General features: G+C 43.0%; 1 protein-coding gene across 1 annotated transcript in view; it reads left to right on the top strand.

The window, feature by feature from the left end:
• Positions 1-22,860, top strand: part of ADGRA3 (adhesion G protein-coupled receptor A3) — a 399,594-nt gene that overhangs the window by 168,604 nt on the left and 208,130 nt on the right. The window contains exons 5-7 of the mRNA XM_085642355.1: positions 4,927-4,998; positions 5,137-5,297; positions 7,318-7,531. Coding sequence (XP_085498481.1) covers positions 4,927-4,998; positions 5,137-5,297; positions 7,318-7,531 — 447 coding nt within the window. The remainder of the gene's footprint in view (positions 1-4,926; positions 4,999-5,136; positions 5,298-7,317; positions 7,532-22,860) is intronic.

Genomic DNA, 22,860 nt, shown 5'->3' on the forward strand with positions numbered 1-22,860 from the left:
GCATAGGTGGATCTATAAGATAATACTTAACATAGATGCGCGCGCAGCAGCATGACGTGTGATTGACGTGCAACTAGGGGGTGAAGGGGACTTGACATTTAGCTCTACATGTGGAGACGAGAAGTCTGGGGGGTCAAGTCAACCTAATCCCAAATCATATCTAACATCCTATGTTTAGAGAACTATGTTATCCACAAGAAAAGACTCTCGGACAGAATCTATTCTATACTGACTGTGTGTGCGTGTACAAGCGTCTAAGTGTCTATATGAGATGCGAGGGGCAGAAAACTTTCCATGGCAACAGGGCTATGAATTACTTGCAGGAGGACGGAAAGGCCGAGTCCTTTGCTTGTGAGCTAAAGGAAATGTTTACCTAAATCACTAGACAGGAATGCATCGGCTGAAGAGCAAAGTAGATAATTCGAAGGTGAAATACAGCTTCTTGGCAGGCAGGCAAAACTGGCCGAGGCAGGCACCGTTAGCTGCACAGGGAGTAGGACAAAGTTCATGGATACAGATGCGAGCTCAAGCTGAAGCTGTCAGAGACAGAGAGCAGGGAAGGCTTTGAGGACAGAATCGGGCCTACTTGCCTGAACTGTAAAAATGGAGTAACTTAGCCATATAAAGTCGGTGGCCTTTCATACTTAGGAATCGAATATCCAGCCCATTGATGGCGGATCTGACAGAGAACATGTTGACGGTGGACGCACATATGTTTGCGTTTTGGAAACTGGAACTGGAGGGAACATACATGTACTTGTGACATGCACATAGAACCGTTGGGGTCCAAGATAGGGGACATAACGAATCAGGAAAATCCACATTTCCACACATGTACAAAAAAACTTAAAAATAAATCAAATCACACCTGGAACTGGAAATATCAGTGGCAAAGCCAATAAGTCTTGCCTGTGGGAGCTACTGGCCTAGCAAATCGGTTTTAGTGTGCTGTCCTGCAGCCCTGTTGATATGCAGCATAGCTAAAGAAGAATAAAAATAACCTTTGAAAAGGCCGGTAGGTCTTGCCTATGCAAGAGCTATTGGCTTTGTCAATGTCTTTTAGCCAGGTTGCACAGTAGCCAGTGCTGGCTGCGCCTTAACATTTGTTTAGGTCTGGGTTTAGCCTAGATCTTTTGATTTCAGTTACATAGTGTATATCATTTACTTACATATTTTGGCTTTCAGGCACCTCTTTTCATCAATTGGTCTGTTTTTGTGTCATCCATGTTTTGCTTCCGCCCAATACAGCATATAGCATGAGGCAGTTGGTCAATTTCAGCCAATGGCTAACTTCACTTTGATTACCTGCATTTAGCTTTTCACAAGGGGCACATTCACACATAGAGTAGTTCCCTTCAGTGCCAGTGTTTTTATTTTTACTTTATGGTTGCCTTTGTTTGTAGAGCCTGATATGATAGCAGGGCACTTTCGACCAGATGAGAACACTGGGCATATTCCAGCTTTATCATTTCCTGTTTCCTGCCAATGCTGATGTAATTTTCCTTTGAAGTGGCCTTCGTTTATCCGACTGCTGGTTTTTTACACGTTACCAACAGACCATTGCATGATTCTAGAAGAAGGGATGGGTGTAAGCAGAGAAGCAGACTTGGTGTTTTCGATTTGCTGTCAGATTTTCTGTAATTTGTTTGCTAAAGATGTGATTGATGACATTGCACTTGTCTGTGGAGCGTGGATTGGGAGAGAGAGGCAGGGGGTTGAATCAGTGCTTAATTGTCTATCTTGAAAAGTGTTCTTCTGTGATGGCTTCATTGATGAATTTGGTATAATTGGCTGATATGATGAGCTGTCTGTGTATACACTCGTTTATCCCAGCTTACCTCCCTTTCCAACCTGGGATTGCTCTGAAAATCCATTCGGTGCTCACTAAAATGTGTGCAATTCGTCCAAAAATGTGCAAAGCCTTGATCACTGAGAATACGAAACACTACAACCTAGTGTTAAACTGCTTCACTGTAGCATTGACTTTATCTAATTCAGACTACTTCAAGGGCTCCATCACTCGCTCACTTCATTGATGCCCTTCTGTTTCCACCTTGTGGGTCCTCAACACAGTTTTTGCTCTCGGACTCCGATTTGCCTCCTACTACTCCTCTAAACTTAACATTACCACTACACCAGTTACACTCCTATCAACCCCAACCCCTTTTTACTCTTGCTGTTAATATCTGTGATATACATTAATAACTGTATGTTTTGTATTGTATCATATTTCAGTTGTCATACAACATTCTGACAAGCCTCTTATTACGCAGATTGGTAATGACCTTTTGTATCATGCGCTTGTTGCTATGTACAGAACTTCTTGTCCAAATTCTATTACTGATGTTTTCTAAATGGGAAAAAAAAAAATAATCACTTCCTTATTATACCGTGAATCCAGTGATGAAATAATTAATGGTGGGCAGGTCCCTCTGCAGTTACAGAGCACCACTTCCTGAGCCCTGTGCATACTTAATGCTGCCATAGGGTGAGAAACGCTCTGAGTGGCCACATTGTAAGTGTATTTGACTTCATGAGTAGGACCCTTCTTCCCCACACTAGTAGGAGCAGAGGGGTTTGAATTCATGTCTTTCTAAATGATAATGGGCACCAGCCACTATCATCTATCCACCCTAGACTTGTACTCTGTCACAGCGTCTCAGGTTTTAAAAATATAATGTAAATGTGTGAAGAAACAAATGCAGACTTGTTTTTATACGCAGGATCTTATGTTGAAAATGTCTCTACTATAATAAAGCAAAACCAAAGGAAATGATGGACGGAGTGTTGAACATTGCAAGCACTCACCCCCAGTCAACTGATCTGGGTTTAATCCATCACCATTCTTTAGCCCACTCTGCCACCCCAGTTCAGACATGGCCATATGCAAATCAGTCTGACCCTGTGCCTCATGGGAACAGTCCAGCCCGAACTGCCAAGCCATGTCTTCCCTGGACCGGAAACAAGCTTCCTAGGACCAGTTTCTGGCATTTCAGCCGTCTTCAGCCAGGCTTGCTTGAATCCAGTGGCAAAGTGAGCAAGGGACTCACGTCTGAGCATACCCTGCCAACTTATGGCGAACAAAGCAAAACCAAAGGAAATGATGGACGGAGTGTTGAACATTGCAAGCACTCACCCCCAGTCAACTGATCTGGGTTTAATCCATCACCGTTCTTTAGCCCACTCTGCCACCCCAGTTCAGACATGGCCATATGCAAATCAGTCTGACCCTGTGCCTCATGGGAACAGTCCAGCCCGAACTGCCAAGCCAGGTCTTCCCTGGACCGGAAACAAGCTTCCTAGGACCGGTTTCTGGCATTTCAGCCGTCTTCAGCCAGGCTTGCTTGAATCCAGTGGCAAAGTGAGCAAGGGACTCACGTCTGAGCATACCCTGCCAACTTTTCCGGTCCAGGGAAGACATGACTTGGCAGTTCGGGCTGGACTGTTCCCATGAGGCACAGGGTCAGACTGATTTGCATATGGCCATGTCTGAACTGGGGTGGCAGAGTGGGCTAAAGAACGGTGATGGATTAAACCCAGATCAGTTGACTGGGGGTGAGTGCTTGCAATGTTCAACACTCCGTCCATTATTCCCTTTGGTTTTGCTTTGTTCGCCATAAGTTGGCAGGGTATGCTCAGACGTGAGTCCCTTGCTCACTTTGCCACTGGATTCAAGCAAGCCTGGCTGAAGACGGCTGAAATGCCAGAAACCGGTCCTAGGAAGCTTGTTTCCGGTCCAGGGAAGACGTGGCTTGGCAGTTCGGGCTGGACTGTTCCCATGAGGCACAGGGTCAGACTGATTTGCATATGGCCATGTCTGAACTGGGGTGGCAGAGTGGGCTAAAGAACGGTGATGGATTAAACCCAGATCAGTTGACTGGGGGTGAGTGCTTGCAATGTTCAACACTCCGTCCATCATTCCCTTTGGTTTTGCTCTACTATAATAAGCCAGCTACGTGAAAGCCAATGGGTCTGACATTGGCTGTACACCAATTGACTTTGACTGAACTTGTTTCCTTTGGTGAACTATATCAAATATGGGCACCCATGCATGTGTTTTCACAAAGATGCACGGGCAGCCCTCCTGAAATGCTTTTTAATATAACGTGTTACGGGTACATGAATGAGCAGCCATATTGGCATGGGTTTTCGTAAAGTACAACAAAAAACATTCCAAGATGGCCACCAATGAGTGCGGATGCATGTGCACACACTTTTTATTTTTAAATGCTTTTCATGTAATTTTAAATGTTTTTTCTTCATAACTAAGGAGATTGATATGCCCAAGATGACACACACATGAAGGCACTCAAGCAGCCTGCTAGCAGCGTCCAGAGAGCTGCCTAGGGCCCTTGCTGAACAAATACATTTTCTTTTTAAAACTAAGATTGTCATGCTCACCCTGCCATTGACGTCCGCCATTTTCTGTGTAATAGGTGACTTTGTGCTTTGGTAATATGCCGTCACTTGCAGAGAAGGGAATCAATCACAGAATTGGGCTGACCCATTGCTCTATACGGTCTCCTTTGGTCGGTATGAGCAAAGTGTGAATGACCATATAATTGGCCAATGGATGATGACTAGATGGAAGCTTCTTTATGTATTTTCTATATGTTTGCGTTTTTGTCGATTTTGGGGGGAAAACATAAAAAATATTATGGCTAGGGAAAAAACTCAAAATGCTTGTCAATCCATATCCTCGTTCTTGCTATATTTTTAGTTCCTCAATCACCATTGTTATGTTTTTTCAACTATTTTGGTTTCGGTACCATTCTGTACTTGTTTCCAGATTGGCCTTTTTATTTTGAAAAATATCACCTCTTCCGTCACATTGTTTTAAACTTGTAGGGTTATTATGACTCTACCCTTACTACATCACACTCTACTAATGCAGACTACCTAGTAACATCGCTTCTGTTTTTCCAGGAATCTTTCGGGAAATCTTTTTTCATCTCTAGCACCTGGAACATTTGATCATCTGGAATCATTGAAGTCATTGTGAGTAAAATGTGTTTGTTGTCTCCATATTTGAGATGTTCCTTGTATGCTGTTAGCGTCGTTTGGCATTTTTATTTGTGTGGTGTTATCTGATTATTCCCATGTGTAGTAGTGTGACATCTGATTATGTGATTATAGGGAATTCCAAACGGACTTTATTCTGTGTGACTGCAACGCATTGTGGCTATCCAGATGGGTGAAAGATCGCAATATAACTGTGCGAGAAACCAAGTGCGCCTTCCCAAAGTTATTGCTGGGGCAGCCGGTGACAGCAGTGAAGCCAGAACTCCTAACATGTGGTAAGGAGCGAAAATGAATTGTGTGTGTCCACACACTAAAAAAATGTGTCTTTGAGAACACTACATCTTTGCTAGGAGTTTAAATGTGCTAGTAGTTTTGGGCGATAGGTGTGATAAGGATGGCTCTTTTGTCTTTGCATAAAGGGAAGCTGTGTTGTATCCTTGCATACACTGTTGCAATAGTGAAATATCTGTTTGTCATTAGATTCTAGAACACATTTTTGTCTTGGATCTCTTGTTTAATGGCTCCAGAGTCGGTTGGTGGCTTAGGTGATTATATACACTACTCCTATGGGGTGGCGAAAATTACTTGAGAAATGGGCAAGCTATGAAGAGGAAGTGTTACTTAACGATGCTAGAAGGGGTATTTACTCACTGGAAATGGCGCGGGCTTGGGAAACCTTAGTGGACTCACTAAGAGACTCAGATCTCGATATATGTGACCTAACTCCAGTAGGTTCACCAACTCGGACTCCCCCTCGAACACCCTGCTTGCCACCAGCAACAAGGGGATCCTCATAAGAGTGCATCCCTCTTTGACTACGAAGAGCGGCGCTGAGAGGAACTGGAGTGAATTACCAGATGAGAGCCAGCCCTGAGCACAATATCATGCCAAAATGCATTTGACCCGTGGGGGGAGGGAGGAGATTAAGTTTTGGTTGTTGCGTATTGCATTGTGGGATTCCGGCATTGCAACACAACCTATGCGTCAGCGTTGACTTTAATGGCCTAATGCTGTATTGTTGACTTACCCTGCAATACAATCTGTTTAAAAAAAAAAAAAAAACGCTACTCCTGTCAACCAGTGATTTATGTACCTCTTTTAAGTAGGTCATTGATTCAGCTGGAATATTCGTTATTTAGAGAACAACATATTTGAAATCAAAAATGTATTGATGGATAACTATTTAAAGTTCAAGATTTAAAATGCTTTTTTTTTTTTTGTCCTCATCTCACCAAAGACGTTGGCAGATTTTTTAAGCCATCAAAAATACTGCTCGAAAAATAGGGTCTAAGGGAAGAATATTTATAGACCTGCCCAAATTCTAATCCCCATAACTGAACTACATGCTCCATCCTATGAGTGAGGTTGATGGTAATCCACGCTCTGCTCTAGGAATGTTCGGGTTTGATTGATTTCATGCACCAATTTCCTTCTTTCTTTTCTTCTGTGCTGCCTGTTATTAGACCCCCAGTTCTTGTGTGTGTGTATAGATTTTTTAAGCCGACAATTTTAAACCTGGGCGCCCTTCGGCTAACTGCCTTTGTCTAGTTCGACATAGCCTTCCCCACGTGTTTGGGGTCTGGTGTAATCATTGGACTCACTTAAGGCACCAAAATTTAACGAGTAATCAGTCGGAGGCGCTGTCCCCAGGTTAATAGTGGAAGCCAGATGTTGTTGTGCATCTCCCCTCTGCTATCTTGCTCTAGCTGTGCCATCCTCAGTGCCGCTTTTAACCAACTTTCTCTGTCCGGAGGGGTTGGATCTTTCCACCTCATGCAGATCTCCCTCCTGGCCAGGATAATAAGATATAACAATAAGCCCTCATGGGTCTGCATGAGCGGCCCATTTACTTGATCATTTTTACCAAACATCACAAGGTGGAGATCAACCTATGTCAATTTCAAAGATAGCTGTTAATGATTCCCCCACGTTTTTCCAGAGCTTAACTCTGAACATTCGAAAAAGATATGAATGTTGTCTGCTTTATGCTTTGAATTCTTAGGTGGGTACGTGCTAATTCATTGGTTAACTGCTAACTTAGTGATTGTGAAGCACTCCACTGACCTGTGGTAGGTCACCATTATGCAGGTTTTACAAATATGTAAATAAATTCGTGTGCAGCAAACGTGAAAATAGGGTATTTTAAATAGGTTTAAATTAACACCCCCTTAATAGTTTTAAGTAATTTTGACCATCTTTTTTTTTTACTTATATCCCCACTGGACACGTTTTTAGAACGATTTCTTTGTATATTGTGACAAACCAAATTGACAAACATAATTGCTTAATTTTCAGATCCGCCTCTTGAGTTGCCCTCTTTCTACATGACCCCATCACATCGTCAAGTTGTTTTTGAAGGAGACAGCTTACCTTTCCAGTGCATGGCTTCATACATTGATCAGGACATGCAGGTGCTGTGGTATCAGGATGGCAAGATAGTGGAGACGGATGAATCGCTGGGCATTGTTGTGGAGAAGAACATGATACACAATTGCTCATTGATTGCCAGGTAATATTTATTCGACAAGCAGAGGACGTTTTTTAGATTTAAATATTTATTCTCTGTTTTTGATGTTCTCTTGCATACTCGGCTGTTAAATGCCAAACACTGAGAATCCTTGACTCCTACGCAAGAATCAAAATCTGTTTCCTTCTAAAATAAAAAAAAATAATAAGTGTAGGCAACTCTTTGCCGCCTCTGGAAATCCCTTGCAGTTTGCCATACCTATTCACAAGCAAGCACCCTTCTGCAGCCTACAGACAAAAAATCTGTTCAGCAGCAGACAATATTTCTGTTCCTTCCGGTCTCCGTGGTCTCCATCCATTCTTCTCAGGCAAGTTCTGCTAAGGAGTTGTTTTTCATTTTTTCTTTTAACAAATAGCTTTTCTTGTAAAATATTTCTATTTGTGATATATGGTACGCGAGTGACACTTAAGTATGTTCAAAATCGCTATCTCAGTTCCACCAAATGTTAGTCATTGTCCTTTCATTCTTATTAAAAATGTGCTCCATGTATTCACATCTGGCAACAGTGCTGGAATTTATCTTGAGGATCATCTGACCTGTTATGCTCAGAATAATGATCGCTTTTTTAGCCTTTTTGTATATAATTATACAGTTGTAAATCGGTCATTAAGAGCTGCTTTCAGCAGTTCAATAGATTAATCCCCCCACACACATTTACAATGGAAAAGTGCTCTCCTGTCACAGGAAATGCCTAGTTGGACCATTGTAGTGCCCTTAACTACAGCATCCTCTGTAAGAGCTTTCTTAGTTTTAGCCAGAAGAGGCAATGTTTTAGTAGCATGCTATTCACTACACTGGCCCCCTGTTACTGACTGAATACATTTTAAAGGTCTCATTCCAAAATCTTCACAGTAAAGAGCTGTCCATTTCTTTTTGATCCAGGCCCCAGTGACTAGTTTGTTTGGCTGAGCAGTTTTTTAGACCGGCTACTAGAAACCTAGTCTGATGTGGTGGGCTGTCTCTCAGTCATGTATGGAGAAGAGATGTTTCATATTTTGTGTTGCAGACGTTGGTGGATTGCAGGCTAGTTAAACTGCTTTCATTTGGATGTGTAACCTAGTTGTGCAGGAGATATTTTCCCAGCACTGTATCCTCCACCTAATACTTGATGGCACCATAATCAATTTGCAATGGAAAATATTTGCTTTTCTGGTGCGTACTATTTTAACAGATGCCTCCCCTGTTGAATATCTCCAGAAGTCAAACTGGATGAAGAAACTTTCATAGTTCTCCTATACCGCTACGAGGTGCTGGCTCCATCTCAGTGGTAAAAATAACACTACTGTGAGGTCACTGGACCCATTAATCACCCTCCCCAGTGCAACCTGTGTCAGTTACCTTTTTTTCCATGCCCTTCGACATAGATCTGGCACTCTCTCCTCCACTAATCTTTTTTTTTGGCAAGTACAGTCACCTAATTTTTTTACTAATTTATAACTCTGTCATTGGGAAGCATATTCTCTGCATTCAGAATGGAAAGGAAAACCGGAATGTGGCTAGTTCATGAGGATACTGGAGTGAGTTAATTATTTAATTCTCCTGCCTGAAATTGCATGAAACATGAACACTGTATTGTATCGTTGTTGCTTTTTTTTTATAGCGTTTCATATTCCTGAAGAGGCGTTGAAGCCCATTTGTGCACATATAGCAGCACGGTTCTCCATGAACATGCTTGGAAGGTAAGCTATTGTGTTCTGGAGTGACCTAAGAGGGCAGTGTTGAAACGTCCTGCATCATTATCAGAGATTGCAGCCTCTGTTAAGTGTTTTAGTGCCAAACATGCATGGAAGCAGATGCTCACATTATGCCACTGCAGATGTGTGGAAGTTATTATTTGTGGAGTGGAGCAATGGAAACTATGGTTTAGCTGTGCATCTAGTTGCGACTACCATCCTGGATTTGTGAGGGGTCCTGGTTCATGTATGTATGATCCTTACATCCGTGTCATTATTTGACCTTGATCACCAATCTAGGAAGTGCCAAGACTTTACTACCTTCCTGCATGCTAGACAGTTGCCTAAATTTTGCCGGGAGAGTTTCCAAAGTTATGTTGCCTGTATGAACCAGGAGGTTCCATGGATGTTTCTTTTGTATGGGGGGGGGGGGCGATCAAGTGAAGTGCTGAAGTGTTAGTCTAGAGAGAAGGTTTCTCCTCTGTTAGTATCTTCTCAGTTTTACTTGCAAGAAAGGTTGGTTCCTTGATTAGATATGGACCTGGAGAAAAAGGTGTCCTCATTGTCTTATTTGGGTTCTTTGCAGTTTTTCGAGCAGAGAGAGTGAAACTCAAGGAACTGCACTTTTGCATTGATAAGATGAGACATGACAAGGGAGATGATCACCTAGAGCTTCTGATGGAATTATAGATGAAGGTAAAATAAGTGGAAGACTTTTCATGGTGTAGAAGGCACTTCTTATGACATGACTTGATATCCAAGACCTAGATAGGCTGTATTGATGTTCACTATCAGGTTCCTGGCATCAGATGTTTGTAGACTGGTGGTTACCACATTTTGTGTATGCTAGGTTCTCGGTTTTGGATGAATTAGGTTTGTGATTCCTCAGCATTTACTGGTTAGCAGCTCTGAGTGAATGGTCTAGTCCTGATGAATAGGTGCTTTGAGTTATCCAGTTTTAGCATGATCTGAGTGTCATCTGTGTAATTGTAGCAGGTTAGGCCGATAGACTTGATGCTGTTAGATTGGGTCTGAGTTAAGCACTTCAGTGGAGGGGTGCGATGCTCATGCTTTATGGAATGCTGGAGCCAGTGATGAAAACCACTGATATATACAGGGGCGTCAAGAAAATGCTGGGTCTGTTGGAGGAGGAGACCACGTTAAGAATAGTGGCTGTTACTGGAGCAAGAGGAATTTACAAGGGAGATGGAGATCTTATCCTGCAAAGTATTGCAGTTGGCAGTAAGTTTAATATTTGGAGCGGTGATTCACACTGCAGTGCCTGTAAGCATGTTGCGTCATTTTCCGTCAGTTGAGGATCGGTTACAGGAGATGCAGAAACACTTGATGGTGACAGCTTACGCTCATTTTAAGTCTCAGTTGTACAGCAATAGCACTGAGTATTCCAATCATTTATGACATGGGAGCTGGAAATCCGTTATTCTTTTGAACAGTTCAAAGAGAACCACTTTGGATTGCAAAGCCTGATCAGGTGTGTGTCTCACATGGGCACCATTAGTGACCTGATGGCAGAGCAAGAGGTGACAGATTTTGTATTACTTAAGGCAAGCAAAGGAAACGCATAGCATTGGCAGCTCCATGGTGGTTAAGAAGTTGTAGGACCTTTTTAGAGGCTTCCACTTGTCATCAAAGACTCAGCAGAGTCACTGTACTGCAACCTTTGTCACACAAGGCAGCAGTACAAAAGGTACACAGGAAATCTTGGTTATCTTCCCCTCTGCCAGGCCACGCCTGATATATCAACATTTGATCAATTACAGCACACCCTACCTCTTGTTATGAAACCTCATAACTTAAGTAACTTATAATTAAAAAAGATTCTTCTTAAGCAACTATTGTATCAAGACATCTGCAGGACATCAACACAATAGATCTATTAAACAAAGGGAAGTGTTGGGTGTACCAAACATACAAGTGAACTGCTGATAATACATTGTTCTGTAGTGTTGGATTGGTCAAAAGATGCAAAAAGCAGAATAAATATGATTACAAATATAACTATCACTGGAAGAGATTATTTTTATTGATACAACTAAATAGTCTCTAATCGGAAAGTCCAACCACTGTTATTGAAAGGAGGTTTAATGGTTGCACAGAGGTTGTAATATGGAACGGGATATCATCCCGTAGGCTGCAAATAGGGTAAAATAGGTCTGTTCAACTAAATATGGCACACGTTGCTAGACATTTATGATTATAAGACTGTTCCCAATATTAGCAATCATGATTTTTTATAAAACCTTGTCTGATTCATCCCTTCCTTTATGCTCAACGATCTAAATGGTTGGCTTTTCCAATGTTCTAAATATTATACTGTGTTCATGCATCATAATTGAAGTTATCTTTCATAATTCTTTACCTAACAATTCAGTGCACCATTTTACGAGGTTCTTTAAAGTTTTCAGCTTTATACTATTTCACAAAACTGATCAACTACAGGAAACAATCTCGTTGTTGACTGATTTAAGAAAATAGCAAATAGTCATTTTAAGAGTACCTTAGGCCAGATTCAAAGAAATAATTGGCAGGTACCTTTTCAGCTTGACAAGTCTTTTTTCTTGTTTTTCTTGCAGCTGCATCTCTGGTCATTTTCTGGCCCTGAATAAGTTTATAGAAAGCTTTTCGATCCTAATTTGATTTAGAACCCCATTTTACTAATGAAAAGATCATGCTGCAGTGGTGTGATCATGTAGTGCTTTGGCTCAACAGCAGAGAAATAAAATATTAGGTGTTGGGACCTCAAATATTGAGCGATACCCTGTGAAGCACCAGCGAACATACCATTTTGGTGAGTCCCCAAAAAACAAAGACAAATGTTTATCATCAGTATTGGATAGCATCGTCTCACCTGGACTACTGATTTTCACTATTGACAGATTGGCAGGCTAAATTCACAGTACAACAGTATTACACTTTGAAAGTGTTAGAACCGGCGTCTCTAGTTGGCCGGGGTATGTACCCTAAACCAAGTACAGGGTAGCCTGGCGCAGAGCAGCAAGGCGTAACTTAAGAGGCAATGTGTGAAGTATTTGTGCAACACACACCAACAATGACACAGTAATAACACTCACAAAAGGACACTACACCAATGAGTTATAAAATAAAAATATCTTTATCTTTATTTCAGGTAAGCTCAACAATAAAAAAAATTAAAAAATTCACAGGAATCATGAGCTCTCAATTGCCAGGTTCGTTATGAGGTAAACAGACATCAATCCTGGTAGTCTTTTAAGGAACAGTATTCCTGAGATTGCCAGCACAAACTAAGGTGGTGGGGAGAGTCCCGTGGGAAATCGAATTATAGGCTTTGAGTACTGAGGTCTCTTAATGTGGGTGACGTATCCAGCGTGTAGAGCCTCTCATGCTGCTGGTTTGGGTCAAGATTGCACTCATTGGGCCCCGACTGTGCTGCCAGCTGAAGCGTTCACTGTAGAGTACTAACGTGGTGCTAGCGAGAATTCTGCCCGTTTCAGAAACATGATAGACTTATTAGGTCCCTGTCAGAAATTATCCCATAAGGGGGGTTCCCAATGTTAGCCTTTGGAGGGTTAAACCTCACTGCAGTAGCAGGGGCTTGTGGCAGATATGCCAGCGTCGTAATGTTTTAGAGGAGAGCACCTGCACCTCAGCACTGTTTAGCAGTGCTAGGGCACCCGGAGGCCTAAGTCCAACAAAAAGGTATGGTGAAAATGGGAGGCACAGGGGCAAAAATGTAGGGGGAGACCACCCTAAGGCTGACAGGTCCAACAGAAAGGTTATGCAAGGTTCATTAAAAATTAAAGTCCCAGAAGCCAGTTGTTGTGTGCCGGTGTGGGGGCGTATTATGTGTCCCAGCCTCTCCTGTGGCAGGATTCTGCCAACATTTCTGTCTGTGCCAAGAGGTGTTCTATTTTAACCCAGATGGGCTCCTGCAGCATGGGGGCCTGAAGCCAGTAGTTGTGTGCTGGTGTCGGGGCGGACTACGTGTCCCAGCCTCTACTGCGACAGGAAGCCGCCAACGTTGCTATCTGCACCGGAAGGTGTTTTATTTTAACCCAGATTAGCTCCCGCAGGGCCCGTCTTCGCTTGTCATAGACTGGAAGAGACTGGGCTCGGCCTACTCTCTTTCACGCTAAGACCATAAAATCAACCAATGTAAGTCTGGTTTTAAAAAAAAAATCTTTTTTTTTTTCTTGGGGACTTATTGGCTATTTTGTTGATATTTTAATTCCTCACCTGTTAAAAGTATGGGCGAACGCAAGGCAGGTGATCATGCAAAAGTGAAATACACGCCAAAAAACCAGAGAGACCTAAGAAAGCTATACCTGAGCCCTCTTTATCAGACTCCAAAACATTGGCTGACATTGATACGCTATTAGAGGAAGTGGGGTTGCTCATGATCACAAGTGTGAAAAATGGAAAGGGTAAATTACCAAAAGTTCCAGCTATGTTTAAAAGATCCAAAATACCCTACTCCCCTGATGTAACAAGCATCACAGGACACACAATTGCAGTATATTCTGACCACTTGGATCCAATAGAGCAAGTTCCATCCAGTTCTAGAGACACTTGTAGTCCTGAACTGGTCAGTTTGCCCGTGCCCTCTATACCCATAAATAAACATTGTTCCCAATGTGCCTTGTCACAATCGTTTTGACCCTTTCCAGTCTATCAGTTCGAATGAAGAAACTCTCACACACAGTGTCCCTGCACCCGAAAGAAAACCAGTCTAGTCTGCTAAAACGGTACATGATGCCCATGGGGGAAAAATTAGTATTGAAACACTGGACTCCAAATCGGACCATCTTAAAATTTCAATCTTTTCCCTGGCCGCCCAGGTTACTAGCATTTAGCTAAAACGTGCTGTTGCTGCCAGGACCATATGTGTAATAAAGGTACTTCTGAGCTTTCTGTGAAAGTTCACCAAGGCAGTGCCTCAAATCCAACAACTAGTGGGGAAATCAAATTTGAACATGAGTCCAGTGAACACTAGAAATCGCACATAGATATCCCGGGACAAAGCGGATGATCCTGAAAGACCACAAAATAGAATCTCCAATTAAAATCCTCGTGTGGGCCTACTCGGGGATCTCATATGCAGCATATGCTAAACTATTCAAAACACCCTATCACCAAAGCACCGCCTGCTGTTATCCCGAAGGTCCAGGGGATTCATCATAGTGAAAGTAGCTCACATCCAGGAGATAATATAGGACCAGCTATTTTTTTCATTAAGAAGCCATCCTACAAAAGGCCGTTTCAGTCTGCTACAAGAGCCCCCAGTCACTTCCACCAGATGATCAATTTACCTGGTCTAAGTTCCGAAATTGAAACCGGAATCTTTCGAAGACACAGAAGTCTTAATTAATAAAGTGACCCATTGGCTTAGGCTGGAGCAGAACTGTCTTTCAGTGGTCAGACATTGTGCATGCAAAAAGATGTACTCTTAATCTATCCTCACATGATTACATACATGTTTTTTTATGTGAAAATCAAATGGTTGAGAATCGGATTAACTTTGAATTGCGCACTTGTCATTTTATAGGGGTCAAACCGTTGGGAATAAGGCTGAAAGCATCTCCCATTCATGGTTACAACAAGAGATCTTACTTGGAATGTGCCCAGCCCTCTCCTTCGCAGTACTATAACCCCTTTGCGCGTTGCCACATCTAACCTGGAGCAAATTGACTGACTGACAAACAAATCTGGACTGAATCCTTGTTTGTCCTACAAGAATATATTTTGTGGAGTAACCAGTGCAGACTCTAAGTTGCCTAATAATGGTAACTGTATTCCATCCATAAACAAAGATGATTTAAGTCTGGTTATTGACAACAAGAGTAACCCTTTGATAAATTGCTGCACTATAGAAAATGTATATGTTCAGTCATCTATGGCTAACATAGACAACATCTAAGATGGCAATAGGTCCGGCAGGAATAATTGTTCGCTAACAAGTATTAGGTTATTATCATGGAATGTAGCGGGTGTAGCATCAAAGTTGTCTTATCCAAATTTGGTGTTGCTCTTTGAAGAACTCGACATTTGCATGCTCCAAGAAACCTGGGCCACAGAAAAAAATGTTTATAGATGGGTTTGCCACCTTCAGTGTAGAAGCAAAGCCTTCAGAGCGATTTGGGAGAGCAATCTGGAGCCTTGTGATTTGAGTTTGTAGTGGATGTACCTGCTCACTTACATTAATGGACGTAGATTGCCCTGACTTAATGGGGATTATTGCAATTTTTGCTGCAGGTTTCAGTTTGGCCTTTATAAAACATCTATGTTAGAACAATAAGGGCAACTGATAAATCATCCACTTTATCGCTTTTGGATGAGGTCTTAGACACCCTACAGATAAACACAAATATCGTAGTGGCAGGGGATTTTAATACTGCTTAAGAACCCTCGATATATCTTAATGAGATTACTGGAGGGGAAGATGAGATCTGGGTTATCCTGTCATCGATAGGACAATAATGGTAAAACGTCTCCACTCTGGTACTCAAATTGGCTTCTTTATCAGTTAGCATGGGACTCTGGGCATGTATTGGGAATACCATCTCCAATCCAGATAGAGCTCCAACCTTTGAGAGAGGAACGAGTACCAGTGTCATAGATTATGTCCTCATTGATGTGAGGTTATGGTCACTCTTCGCAGACATAAAAGTGGAAACACGATCTGATAGTGACTACAAACCTTTTGGAAGTAACATAATGGGTGAACCCCTGAAGCGAGAACCCCAGCCTACCCTTGTAACTAACAACCACCGCTATGGTACATGGCCCAATGTCATGTCAAATCAAAAACTATACTCCCAGATTTATAGTTTATATGTTGTACATCTAGCGAAATATGTGGAGCTTTAATGAAGTAGAAATCCCCATCTTAAATGTACACAATCAGTTGTTTGGGGAGTTGCAAGAGGTTTTTTATAAGGATGTTTTGCATGTAAAACTAAGTTCTGCTAAGGAATCAAAGTGGTTTGACCCAGCGTGCAAATCAGCCAAGAGCTCATTAAGGTTGGTCATCTTCGATGGCAATAGGAATAAAAGTAGTAAAGCCTGATGCACTTACAAAGTCCTATTGCTCCAGGTGAAAAGGAATTGAGATAAACAACACTTTGACAAGACTTGTTAGCTGCTACCAAAATAAATTAGGTCTTTTTGGCGTGTAGTAGCTCAAACTAAAACTGATAGTGTGAAAATTACCTTTATAATATTGCATCCGATAAATAGGTGGTGCACTTTTCTACTCTTTACTCTCTTTAGAAAGTCCCAGAAGATTTCCTTTCTCTAAAGTGTGTTTTGGAGGACTGACAATTTCCCTTCCAATCGCGATCCATTAAAATGTTTTTGCGGTTTTTACTTTTTTTTGCTATTTTTTTTTCCCACCTTAGCAGCTAGTTGGACATTGCTTGGTTAGCACTAGTTCCATTAGATAGGTGTAGCATTTTGTTTATCGACTCTCAAGAGGCCCAGTGGGAGGCGGGGCCACCAGACCATCCCACAGGGGGAAGAGCAAGACGTTTCTCCGTATAGGGGATACATTCCTCCTACTTAATAGTCAAACTCCAAATGCTTTTAGTAGCATTTTCTTTGCCAAAAGTTACTGTGAGCAGGCTGAAAGACATCTGTAGATGTAAAATGCTTCTGACAATCTTTCTTTGGCGGGCTAAGCAGTTTTGATAGGACTGACATTAGACCGCCAGGTTCTGATCTTTTTCATTGGATATTTTTAAGCGTGTTTTTGTCTTGGGCGATAACCATACACACTGGGTTGAAGCAGTAGTAGGCATTTTGAACTTTTGTGGGGACTGTCACCATTCATTTTCCCACTTGTGAAGCTGCAGATTGATACAGAAAGGAATGTCTTCATTTTTGGTTCTTATTTAAACACAGCTGTGGCCTTTGTTGCAGAACTATAATATAAAGATTCTTATGATATATTGGCTAAGATAAAAAGGAGTATATCTGTCTCTTTGCTCTTTTTGAGGTGTTGTTGTCGCTTGGGATGAGCTGTTTCTAATAAAAAACTCCAAATAGAGACTTTTAGCCTGCCCATTACTTACCAATGGTTGGCTTCATTGCCACTCTTATTTTCTGTGTCTGCGCATATCAGCTTCACCTAATCTCCCTGTTTTTGTTTTCTTCCCTAGAGCATGGACCAAGCACTGTTTGATTTATTGATTAGTGTTCTTCCTCGCTGCTTGTGCTCGGATTTTGGTACTTATAGTTTGTATGTTCTTTTTACATGCTGGCAATGCTGGTCATTTTTTTGCTGCATTTTATGCCCCTGCAGCCTTGTTTTTGTGTCTTGGGCCAACCGCTTCCCTTTCATATTTTTTGCTTTCCAGAGTTTTCAAAACTTTGCTTTCCAATGCGCCGTTTTTCTCCGGCCACTCTTGTCTGAGCCACATAATAGAACAACACAATTTATCAAATTTTAATAAAGTTACATGTTGCAGCATCCACTAAGAGTGGGTTTATGACTCGTTCTGGTTTCTTTCGCATTTTGCGAAACACTGCCTTCCTTTCCAATTTGGGAAAGCCAGCGTAAGTTATATGTTTTAAAATTGTACCGACTGGTGACATCAGCACTTGCCTAAATGCGTATGTATGCTTCTTGTTAGAAATTCATACGTTAGCAACACACCATACCATACTCAACTCAATATATACTATACAAAATCAGGCCATGACATACCAAATAATACTATGCAATAGTACACCATAACATACCGTATTCTACAATAACAGGAGATATACCATACTGTACAATGACAGTCAATACCGTATTATACCACTCTATACAATAATAGGCCATACCATAACATGCCATACAATGACAGACCGTACCGTTGCATACTATCTAATTGGGTCACTCTCACCTCCTTTTACCTCTACCCACCCATTAACCCTCATGTCACCCTCACTTAACCTCTACACACCCTCAAACCTCAAGTTATCCTCGCCTCCCTTTATCTCAACTTACCCGAACCCTAAAGACACGGTTACCTCCCTTTACCTAAAATCTATTTTTTTCAGCATAAAAAGTATGCGATTTAAAGCAAATACTTACCTGTGTGGTAAAAGTACAAAGGTTTATCTGCATAGTAAAATTTCTGTGTGGCAAAGACTGTTTTCCCTCAGGCTGGACACAAATGTTTTGGGGGCACTGTCAGTTGTTTTATGCCCTTAGGTATGGTTGACAGGCACCCTCACCTCTTTGACAGTTTTCCTCCTCCCCTCACACCATACTTTAGGTCTTGCCTGAGACAGTGCTTAGAGCCTGCCCATCACTTCTCATAGTTAGCCTCATTTCCTTGATACTTTTTGGTCAGCAAGTGCTGGCTTAGCTTACTCTTCTCGTGTTTGTCCTTACTTTGACCCAAGTACTGCTTCTCCCAGTGTCTTTACTCTGCTCTTCACTTTCAGCTGTACTTTTGTTTTGCTTTTGTTTGCACCGCCATCCTCCCCTCCATCTCCTGCATTGTTTGCCCTGCTTCCCAAATTCCTTCTGCGTTGTTGCTTACCTGACCAGCCCCTACCCTCTTGTTGCTAGCCCGTCCACCTTCCTCTTTGTTACTTGTTCCCTGTAGTCACGCCGGAAAAAATGGCCCAAAGCTATGGCAACGGGTGTCAATATGCTGCAAAGATGCAAACGACACAGCACTCTCTGCTCTGTACTGCCTTTCTGGTGCTGTCTTCATGCGGTGCCAAAATGACGAACTTCAGCTTGTACGTAAGATTATTATCCTTTTTTTAGGAAGGCAGAGAATAATCCCATACTAAGAACATGGATCACTTACCCCCTGTGGACCGCTCTGGCCACTACATAGCCCTTTTTTCTTACTTTCAGCCGTTCTGCACGGCAGTCGCTCTCCCATATGTGAAACCTTTGCCAATGCTTGTTTTGCACCATCAATTTTTTTGGGATTCACACGCTGTGCACATTACATTATACTGCCAACTAGTAGTTGGGTCCGGAATTCTCCACTATTTTGTAGTCCTACATTTTTTTTAGGTTGAGACTGGGCAGTGCATGCGCTGCTTTGCAAGGCATGCTGTATTCAGGTAGGGACTTGAAGCTCCACCCACTCTTTGCCCATATATTTCATTGACTTGTGTCATTGTCCACTTTAAACTGTGGCTGTTCATTGGCCAATAGGCTTGGTATTCCCTCCTTAGTACCTCCTTGTCTCATTCTGTAACCTCCCAAGGCGACACCCCCTGTTACATGTGTTGCTACTGGGTAGGCTATAATTACAGCCTCCGAGCACTATTTCCTCAAACAGCTTTGTCCTGCCTGATGTTGCAGGCAGGACACGCTCTCTCCTAACGCTTTTGAAAAAAATGTTTATAGCGCGGACACATTTGCAATGCAATAGGTCTCGCATTTGCGAGAGTGTAAGAAAGTGGGTTTCTGTTGCAGTAACCCCCCCCTTTTTTTTGCCTAATAGCTGATGCACTTTTCCTTGTTGTGCCCTGGGCTCCTGCCAATCAGGTGCCCAGGGCCTGTGTTCCTTCCCTAAAAACTACCTAACAGCCAAAACCCAAATTGGCAAACCCTGGCCACATGTCAGCCCCTGGTAAATGGTACCCTAGGTACCCAGGGCCTTGTGACCAGGGAAGGCCTCTAAGGGCTGCAGCACTCATTGTGCCACCCTTAGAGGCCCTGTACCCTAACACACACACACTGCTCTTGCAGGCTGAGTGTCTGGATACAAGACAAAACAGAGAGTCGACATGGCACACATCCCTGTGTGCCATGCCCACAACCTACACTGCCCTGGCATACATCAGCCACCCCTCTAGCTGGGTGCCCTATGCCAGTGGTGTGGGCACAGAGGCAGGAGCCCTGTGCCCCTACAGTATCCAGGTCCATTCCTGGGTCCTGTAAGTGCAGTGCTACTATCTAAGATTATATGGTGCTGGGAGCTTGTCAAACACGAACTCCACAGCACCATAATGGCAGCACTGAAGACTGAGAAGTTTGGTATCAAGCTTCTCAGCACATTAAACCCACACTGATGCCAGTGTGGGATTTAATGTACCAAGCACCCCAGAGGGCATCTTAGAGATGCCCTCTTAAGCCTAACCTACAATCCACGTCTGTCTGAGGCTGCCTAGGCTGCCACACAGCAGACATGTTGCTGGACCCCTGGGTGGGAGAGCCCCTGCTCTCCTGGGCCTGCAACAATGCACATCCTGGGCGAGGTGCTAAATCTCCTCCCCCAGGATGGGAGGGGGAAGCTTCAAAGGCATGCCGCCTCTGTGAGCTTCCCCAGGCCACTGCAACCCCCCACTCTGGCGGGAAGCTTGGCCGGAAACCAAAAATAAGGACAGGGGCTGTGCCAGCCTGCCAACCCCACCCCTCAGGTGGGGGAGGCGAGGTGAAGCACATCTCCGGGCTCTCGCCATCTTGAAGATGGGAAGCCCTGCCCAATCAGGACTATGCTCCTGCTCCCCTCCCACAGGAGAGAGGCAGGATAGGGGGTGTACCCACCCCAGGACAGGGACCCATTGGTCCCTGCCCTTCACCTACCTGTTACGCCCCTAAATCTAGTATTTAGGGGCACCCTGAACCTTCCTTCCCCAGATTCCAGATTCCAAAATACAAAGAAGAGCAAGAAGAAAGAAGACCTGCCCTGCAGCTGCTAAGAAGAGGAAGACACCAACTGCTTTGGCCCCAGCCCTACCGGCCTGTCGACCCTCGAACCTGCTCCAAACCGGCACCTCTTGTGTCCAGCAACCTCACAAACCCCGGAGGACCTGGCTACCTTTTGGCTCTAAGCCCCTGGGACCCCCATGAGTAGAGGCTCTACTCAAAACCTACCTCTAATCCCTTGCAGCAGCCCGGAACTGCGAACCCAGCACACTCTGCACCAGCCAAGCCTGGCAAGTGCCGGAGTAAGCAAAGACCACGAGGACGACCCCACGTAGACTGTGACCCCGAGTCCGGCACCCAAGGACATCCCTCGACACGCCTGAAGAAGCCTGCAGCCGCAGAACAAGGTGCCCCCCCTACCGCGATCAACAGAGGGTAAGATTTCCCAACACCAAAAGGCCTGTGCCTGATCCCGGGGTACCTACCTATCCTCCAACTACCCAACTTACCTCTCGAAGTGGTGGTGGCACCTGACGAATCCTCGTCCCCGAGCTTGCACTCTTTTTCTAAACCGGAAATTTCCCATTGAAATCAATTGAGCGCCCGAAGGCTGAAAAGCACCCTGCACCCAGCCGCCCGAGTGACCCTGGCAGTGCAACCTCTACACTTACCTACTTCCCCACTTGCCCTGAGTAAGTGACCAGGATCCCAGCTCCCACAGCCGAGTGGCTTGCTAGTCAGCAGCCACCAACCAAGGCCCCCCTATCCCTCATAGGATAACATTGGGCCTAACTCTCTCTGCACCCGGCCGCCCTAGAGTCGCTGAGGGTGAACCAACTGTACCTACCTGACCCTGGGGGACCCCTAAGTCTATGCCCAGAACCTCAACTCTGCCAGTCGAGTACTTACCTTTAAACCGATAACTCTATTTTCTTCATAGGGTAACATTGACTGTTTTTTTCCAGAAATTTCTTCTAAGTGTGGACTTTTCAAATCTTAAAATATTCACCAAAAATCAGCCGAGTAACGAAAACGAAAATACTCACCTGCTCTTAGGTGAGCTCCCAGTGCTGGATCTTGGTGCCCAGCACTGACTCTGAAAAATACTTACAACTGTACTTACCAGTAACCCAATTTTCTCCCATAGGAAATCATTGACTGTTTTTCTGTGAAATTTCTTCTAAGTGTCAATTTCTGCAATCTTTAAATATTCTTTAAAAATCGTATAATATCTGAAAACGTAATTACTTACCTGTTTTGGATAAAGGTCCCAGTACTGAGTCTAGGTACCCAGTACTGGATTACAAAAGTAACGAGAACATACTATACCTGTAACTTGAATTTTCTGCCATAGGGAATCATTGACTGTTTTCTATGAAATATTTTCTAAGTGTCAACTTTTAAAATAGCAAAATATTGTCTAAAAATCATCACTGTAATTAAGTCGACTTTTATCACTGGATTCCAAGAACTGACCAAGGACTGAATCTAGGATTCAGTCCTGGAATTCCAAAAGTAATCCTAAAAGTAATCTGTGGCAAATAACATGAAACTTCCATTGAACTCAATGCATTATTGTGTTTAAAATAGTGTTGCCTATTGCAAGCACTTGTAACTGTTTACAAAAGTCAATTGCATATTGCAAACTTATTTATATAAAGCATCTCATTCTGAGAAAGTATATTTTAATTCCCATTGTTGGTTCTAAAATAAAACAAGCATATATTTTTTATATATAAACCATTGGCCTAGAGTTCAGTTATTGAGTTTGTGAGACCATCTGCTGACTGAGTGTGTACAACAAATGCTTTACACTGTCCTCTGATACTGCCTTACTGCTCGACCAAGCTACCACTTTGGAGAGTAAGGTTATATCTAACTTTAGCCTCTGCCAAGCCTCTGGGGACTGTGGACTCTGTACACCCTGTACCTATTTGGGAACAGTATATACAGAGCCACTTTCTCACAGAGAGTTTAAGCTATTGGCATTGTAAATGACAATGCCTTTAATTTATCTTTTAAAAACAATA

This window comes from Triturus cristatus, chromosome 2_2 (genome assembly GCF_964204655.1).
Source record: "Triturus cristatus chromosome 2_2, aTriCri1.1, whole genome shotgun sequence".
NCBI classification, from domain to species: domain Eukaryota; kingdom Metazoa; phylum Chordata; class Amphibia; order Caudata; family Salamandridae; genus Triturus; species Triturus cristatus.